Genomic DNA, 8,251 nt, shown 5'->3' with positions numbered 1-8,251 from the left:
AGAACCGAACCGAGTCTGATCAGTTTACATAAAACAAGAACCGATTACAGACTAGATCGGTTCAAAATCAGAGTACGAACCGATTTTTCGATTTAAATTTATACTTTACTGACAATAGCCTATTATTAATAGGGATGGACGAGGTCTTTGAAATGTGATGTGATGTGTGGCCCCTCACGTCGGTGGAATGGCAGGCTGGTCTGGCGCTCTTAGGCCAAATGCATTTCATTCCACGTGCACTAATCATCTTGGCTCAGCCAATTCTTCTTGGTATCGAACCACCATCTTCTGGGATTTATAAATAGATCTTTATGGCAGTAGTACATATATTTTAAGATATTATACCCAAAGGAAAGAGCAAGACGCTATGGAATCCATGAACTCGCACAAACATTAGAATAACATGCTAAAATGATGCAAAATTCTGCTTCCCCATTTTTTGCCCAAACAACTCATAAAGGATTCATAAATTTCTACTTCAGAAGATTAATTTTGAATAGCAGCTGCCAATAGTAAGAGCCATTTACCGAGGTCATAAGCCATATGATCCTTCAACTTGCAGGGATGAATGCAGACAATGAGAAACTGAAAGACCTCAAATCTAAGATTGGGGAAGCCCCAGAAACAAAGGAAATGTATCAGTTGGTAACTCTGACAGTGATGTTGTCATGGCCTTACCACAAAGAAAAATTTGGAATGTCCCTACTTTCTCTTTTAAAGTCTCATGCTGAAACAGTTATCCATTAATCATAATGGAATGTGGCCGATCATTTAGTAAATAGCTTTTGGATCCAACCAATTAAAAACTCAATAGATACCATTAGCTGCAACATCATAAATCTCACTTCTGTACACTTCCATGCCAAGAGGCATTTCTCCCCATTACTAAGTGGCAACATACAGAATGTTCTTGTTGCTCAACTTTGATTTCGATCCTGGCATGATATTTCTATATTCTACACAGTCTGGGAATCCTAATTACCACAATCAAGATTATATTGGACAAGTAAGTCCACTTTTATTGAACAGAAACTAAGACATCTGATCATATAAAAAACTCCATTTACTACTATATGGGGTCAATGAATGCCTTGAACAACCTTCCGAGGGTCTAACTGCCCACTGCAATAACTTGATGACACAGTAGATAGTTCTTGATAGCCTGTCCATTCTTCAAAGGGTTTCAAGACAATTGAATTTTCGATAGCCGCAGAATCCACACACAACATGGTTTTGTAATCCTCATCTCTCAAATCTGGGAGAGCCTTGGCCTTTTTGTCCCAAGGATTCCATACACCTTCTCACCACAACATTTTCAAGATCATCATAAGGAAATAGTTTTTACATATTGAATAATGATGAGATATAACAATAATGTGAAATTTAAACCTGAATCTGGCATGCCGTCCTTCCGCAGTACAACGGTTCTTTTCTTCTCATGGTCTATGATAGCAATCTTTGCTGGGCTAGTCAGATAAACTCTATCGATCTACAAGGGAACGACCAATTATCGTTAGAGATCAACCATACAGGTGTTTGTTTACAACTTTACATAGGTGGAATTTAGTTATAGACAACAGATTCAAATCCAGAAATAATGGAAAAGAAGACTAAGAAAGGTGTGTACCTCTCCATCAAAGGTAATAGCATCTGCCTGCTCTGTGAACCTTTCTCTGCGCATCAGATTATCGAAGTAGTCCAGCGTCTCCAAGCCCTCAACACGAACTTCACTGCAAATAAAACAGCATCATGCAATGCCACTGAACAGGATAACAATGAAGTATTTTCCAAACTCGACTATTAAGAAGGCATCTACCAGGGTCCTATAAACCTGGATATGATTATTGCATACAAATTATTACACCCCTTGTGCACGCTCCCCCCAGCTCCCACAAATAAAAACTACATTGCATTCAAGACTTGAAGCTTCTACATTTACTAGGCTCACCTGATATCTGATACAGATAAGTAGTTGCGCAGAGCAAACATAAAACTGAGGGGCTTGTTATCTGTATTTCTCACCCGAGGTATCAAAATTAGCTTTCCTGCACTGAGAGAAATACGAAGCCGCAACTCGAAGCTGTAGAAAACCACCATACAAGATTCAAAGGTTTTAGACAAGTGGCTATCCGCTTCCACATCAGTCATACCCGATCAAGTGCCTTATAATTCACCAACCAAAAAAGGGTTAACATAATTTAAGAGCATACCTACGCGGCCAGGTCTTTAGGTCCTCTTCTGTGGATTTCAATATCAGATCCACTGATGACTGATTCTTAGCTGGAGGCAAAGGTGAAGGGTCACTATCCAGAGACCACATTTTGTTCCTTGCAAATCCATGCTGCTCAAGCGAACCAAGATTTCCAAACTACAACAGGCAATAGCAGTTAAGAATGCCTAATTTAAAAGAAAAAGAAAAAACTACATAAGTTTCTGCTAGTTTCCTACTAACGGACCTGTGGAAAGCAGACCGGTATACCTCCCCTTATGGCTTTAGGTGGTTTCCATATAGCCTGCAGAATGGGAAAAGACAGCAAATGAATATGAGGAAAAAGATGACTGCTTTGAACTGTTGCTCTAGTGAAAGGAAATGACACAAACAAGGGGAATTGTATTCAATGACAAGTGCATGATTTTCTTGACAATTCTAATATTTTCTTCAATATAAAATAAGAAAAGTAGTATGGAGTTGAAAGTATACCAGGCGATCACATAGAACAATGAAAAAATTTAGCTTCTATGTACTATTTCTTCCTACTAGTAAGATTGTGCTGCGTGCTCACACAATTAGAATGCATTTGTTTTCCCTCATTGTTAACGGAGTTGCGTAGAAGTTTGTACACTAGCAGTAAAAATTTTTAATATTCAGTGGGACTGCAATCTTGGTTCATCCATTAGCCATGGTTTATTTACACTTGACCATTTTGCTAATCATTATCCATTTGAGCATCAAACATAACCATGGTTCTTAAATCGAAACAGTGCATATCTCAAGTTAAACATGCAAGATAACGTTTCTTTACCTTGCTTCCCATAAAAAGCAGTTCTTCTCTTCGTTCATTCTTCCAAGATACGACCTGCCCTCCATACAAAAGCACCTGAACATGGCTAATTGTAAAAGATAGGACAACTGAAAAAATTACGGGGACATAAAGTGCTTGATATGCGTCAGAAATACATTGGCTCTTTAACTTTCTTGATCATTCAAGTGCTACAGATTGTATCATCACCGAACCTTGCAATTATGGATGCAGTTAGACCTTTCTAATTCTACAGTTCGCCACGTTGAGTACTGACTTCATATAATGAATTATGCATCCGCTAGAAAAAGAAATAAAAAAAGAATTATACAGCCCCATCTAAACCTAAAGGGACCCTTCCTAAAAACTTTTAGAAGGATTTCTTTCAACAAAGCTATTCCTCATGACACAGTGATTGTCAAATCATTTCTTTAATGATGCCGACTTCGAATTTATCCAACCCAGTTTGCCGGAAAATGACCATGTTTTCCCCAATGTCCTCGGGATTTTAAGGGTTCTGAAACAATATGCTCTCTGAATTATGTTAGAATAACTTTTTTTGTTTGTCATCATTTTTGCTATATACTGCAATTCATCCAACCAAACCAAAAAAATATAATTACTATCCATCAACGTTGGATCACAAATTGCTTGTTTTACAACTAGCCGATCTGAAAAGTACATAATACACAGAGAACATGAATACTACCACTGTTCCAACTAGATAACTCATCATTTTGCATCCCACGTATTATGCTATTCTTCATCTTGTCAGTTTCATAGTACTTCAACTCAAAATATAGACACTTAAACCAACCTCTGCCGATGACCCATTTGGCTCAGTCAGTCTAATCCGGGGCAACCCATTGGCATCATAAACTATATTCGGTGACATCGGCCTCGGCTTCAACACTCGCCGTATACTACTCACAAATGGGTTAGCTTTTCCTTTCCTCCACTCCAGCTGCATACAAACCAAGCAACACACTTTCTCATCCACAACATATCAAACAAAAAAATCAAACAGGTTCGAAAGAAAGCAAACAACTTTATCAAACTTTTACCTCCGAGTGCTCGAGTCAGGAAAAAAATAAAAGGACTACCAAATTTGAGAACAAATCAAGGAGAAAAGGAGACACACAGAGAGAGATAAAACAACGTAGTGAACCAGAAATGAACAAATAAGAAGATAAGTATGGAGGAGAAAGAAACAAGCAAGCGTAATAGTATTTTGTATGCAGATTAAGAAATGTTATCGGCTTCGAGTTTGAAGGAGAAGAATAACCATTCAACAACTCCAAGTTTGTGACAAGTCCAAAATTTAACACATAGATTGTATATAATTTAAGGAAGGGCAAAAGACTTGTTTGAAGAGGATATCCAGAGGAAAGAGAACGCAACTATTCTATTCGATACTTTGTCATTGGATGCTCTGGTCGTTGTCTCTTTCACCTGAGCAAGTTCCCCTGTATTCGCGTCCACCTTGTTCGGATGGGTCCCAATTGAATTGACGGCAAGTTTGATTAAGATAAATCATATTCATAGTTATGCAAATTTTTCTATCTTTTATAAAAGAAAGAGCCAAATTTATATTAAGATATAAAATAATTAATAGTTTAAATTTTTAAAATAAGTAATAATTTTATATGATATCAGAGTAAAAATTTTGAATTTGAATTCTGATTCTACATTCTATTTCATTTAATTATATTCTATATGTTGGGTTATTTTTTGAGAAAAATTCTGACTCATATGCGAGGGAGAGTGTTAAGATGTAAAATAAATAATAAAAATATATTTATTCTTATAAACTTAAGCTTTTAAAACAAGTAATCATTTCACAACTTAAAACCAATGAAAATGAATCCTATGTTTTTTCAAAATAAATTGTATTTTATTTCCGTTGCTTATGATGAAAACGAAACCAGTAATGATCGGGACTTGATGGTGATTATTATGAAAGTGACTTCAGGTGATCAGAACCTCCCAAGTTGAGGCGAATACAGCCAATGCTACAAATAAAATGCAATTTTTTTTAAGGAACACTCAAACCAACGGTTCTCATTTTTTGAACACCTAAAATAAAATATGTCGATGTCGTTTTAATATTCTAGACCGTGAAACAGAACAGTGTTGGGAATGTCCATCAAGAATATAGATTTCATGAACTTTATTACTCGAACATTTTGCTATTGTTTCTTTCCTAGCTTTGTCGCACTTGTAAATTTGTAATTTATACGGCAGATCTTGACCATTCATTTTTTTTTTTTTTGTTGGCTTCTTGTTATTCATTTCCACGATATGAATAAAACAGAATATCTTAAAAGAAAATGATCAGCGGATGAAGATGATCTACAATTTTATCTAAAGTTTAAAACTTTAATTTCAAGAAAAACAAATTACTTAAGTATATGAGCCTAGTTGTATTTATTATGCATTTAATATGAATCGACAGATTCTCATGGGCAATAATAAATGTTATAAAAAAATTAAGAGTTTCAGATTTAATTTTTGTTCGAGGGAATAAGGTCTCGGCTTCCTTCTCTTCCTCCATTTCCTTTCCTCCTTTCTTCATTCACATGTCTTATCTATCAATATTTTTTTTACTTATTTTTTTTTTTACTTTCTTGAAGGTCGAAAAAAGATAGATTTATAACTTTTTGGCAACTCCCGAGAGACACGCGCGGCACAAGCAAATTCATAGGTTGAAAATCGTTCGGAGGAAAGTGGTTGTTTTGTAAAAATTACTGGGATCACGCACCACCCATTCTGTCAGTTCTTCTCGACACACGCACCAGATCATCGAACTTGCCACCACCAGATATTTCAGATATGACTTTTGTAGTTGAAAAGAGATAAATGTGTTACCTTAGTGGGTGGTCACAAATTTTGAAGTCTATAGAAGTTAGTCCAAATTGTAATATGTTCTTTTTCGTATCTATCTTACTGCTTTCCTTCTTAATTTCCTTATTGTTAATTAAAAAAAAAATCGTCTCTCTAGCATTTATATGTAGATGTTGAGTCTCTATTTAGGCAAATCGTGTTGTTTCTGAGATGTTTGTTTATAGCGAGTATCAGCAATAATAAAAACTAGACTAGTCACAAAAATAAATAATATACTGGTAGAGTTTCAAATATATAGTATACTGGTAGAGTTTCAAATATCTTGTTTTGGTTTATGATGTCATGCTTGATATGAGGACATTCCATAATGTATCTGATTATAGATGTATATTTTTATAATAAATGAATCATGATAGTTCCCCTTACAAAAATAATAATTGTTATAAGATCAATTTCCTGTGTGTGTATATATATATATATATATATATTTATCTCTCTAAATCTTAAAATTAGTCCAAAAAGTTTAAACAATTATAATCAATTGTCTAAGTACTCTTTAACTTTAACTTTAAGGACATTGGATGTCTACAACTTGTTAGAAAATCTACGTATTTAAATATAATACAACATTATTATTAAATCAATTATTTAAACCTTTGGGTAAATATTCAATAATATCTTGTGAGCACGATCTAACCCGTATCTCATCCCTTAATAAAATCCAACGGATTCATTTTTAAGATTATCCATAAACTACCATCCGTATAAAGTAATGCTATTATGAACGACGTGTCCCTCTTTAAAATAAAGAGAAATGCTTTGGGTTTTAAATTCGGGACTCAAAAAGTATTCATAATGAGTTTTTGTTTTTTGTTTTACTTAATAATTAAGAAGTGATTTTTTAATGATATTGTGATTTTTTTTTATTTTTTAAAAATGTTTATGATGATTAAAAACTACATGAAAAAAAAGAAAAAAAATTGAAATGTACTTTTCGGAATAACTATTTGAAACATTTTTTTTCTGAAAATCAACTTAAAATTGGTACGAGAATTGTGTGCAATTTGCATTGTAAACTAGGTAATTAGGAAAATTAAAATCTCTTTCAAACATGAAATTGGACACACACACACACACACACACATATATATATATATATATATGAAACTGATCACACACACCATCTGCACGACAGTTACATGATATTATTTGATTTGAAAAAAAAATTTTAACCTTATAAATTAAATTTTATCATATAAGTGATATAAATGATGTAGCTTTTACACGCGAACTTATTAATAAATAGAATAACTCAAATAAATATTGAATCAGAAATCTCATGCACTCTTCCATGATTTACAACTCAAAACAAACTCTGACCTGAAACTTGCTGTGAAATGAAAATGAAAGATACATAAACGAGAGGCCAAAGACTAAAGAGCCTTTTGGCCAATGAGATTGATATATAATAGGACCATAAGAGAAAACTAAGAACACTCCAAACATGACCAAAACACACGACACAAGCAAACAAACAAAGTTTGGCTAAAAACGAAGGACTCAGATCAAAGCAGTGATGCATAATAGAAAGAAAGAAGACTTTCCATGGCCAGTAGGAGTCTATCTTCATGCAAACTACTTTGAATTTTTGGCATGAACTAAAATTTTGGGGGTTGGCAGGCAGCTTTGGTTTATTCATTGCAAGTCGGCTTTGATCTGACGCGGAGCATCGTCGGCACGAGGGGAAAAAAAGAAAAGAAAAGAATGTAACGTGATCCTTCAGCAATCCTTCCGCTTTCGGTCTTTGTAACCTCGAATTGGAAAAGGACTCCAACAAAGAATACTGACATGAGGTCCTGAGGAATAGGCTTTTTGCCTGTTACCCACTACCTATAATAATAACAATTCTGCTAGGGGCAGTCGATACTCGCAAACGGCGCACAGTCGACGCTTAGAATAATAATTTTTAATTGTCATGTCAATTAAAAAAAAAAAACACAACAAAGTAGAAGAAATGCAGGAGTTGGCTTTTTGCGTAGAAGGAAGGAAATCAAACCGATATCGAGAACTGCTATTGAAACGGTGCGAAGAAACCGTAGCAGACCATGACGCCACTTTTGACCGATGATTTTTGAGTTGGGCGATGATTTCTGAGCTGCTGGCCATTCTATTTCCGTCCCCTTCGACCTGACCACGACGACACAGAGAGACCCTTCCACCACCGTCGGAGGTATGAGGTTTGTGACTTCATTTTGCATCAGTTTGTAAGGTTTCAAAATCTTTCCCTCGTAGACTCACCAAACTTTATCTTGAATTCTTTATAAACATTTTATTTTAATCTGTTATTACTCTAAATATGAACTTTGGCTTGTTAATAATCCAGGGAA

General features: G+C 34.9%; 1 protein-coding gene across 1 annotated transcript; it reads right to left on the bottom strand.

The window, feature by feature from the left end:
• Positions 1–783: 783 nt before the first annotated feature.
• On the bottom strand, positions 784–4,429 carry LOC109004225 (putative glucose-6-phosphate 1-epimerase). The gene is made up of 9 exons (XM_018982702.2): positions 4,085–4,429; positions 3,838–3,984; positions 3,024–3,098; positions 2,457–2,513; positions 2,211–2,368; positions 1,949–2,080; positions 1,628–1,730; positions 1,390–1,489; positions 784–1,297 (listed from the first exon to the last, which is right to left on the bottom strand). The coding sequence occupies exons 2-9, from the start codon at positions 3,913–3,915 to the stop codon at positions 1,080–1,082; spliced, it is 921 nt and encodes a 306-aa protein (XP_018838247.1). The 5' UTR covers positions 3,916–3,984; positions 4,085–4,429; the 3' UTR covers positions 784–1,079.
• Between the last annotated feature and the right edge of the window lie 3,822 nt (positions 4,430–8,251).

This window comes from Juglans regia, chromosome 1 (genome assembly GCF_001411555.2).
Source record: "Juglans regia cultivar Chandler chromosome 1, Walnut 2.0, whole genome shotgun sequence".
NCBI lineage: Eukaryota > Viridiplantae > Streptophyta > Magnoliopsida > Fagales > Juglandaceae > Juglans > Juglans regia.
Note: the sequence above shows the minus strand (reverse complement) of the source record. Positions and strands in the feature narration are given on the sequence as shown.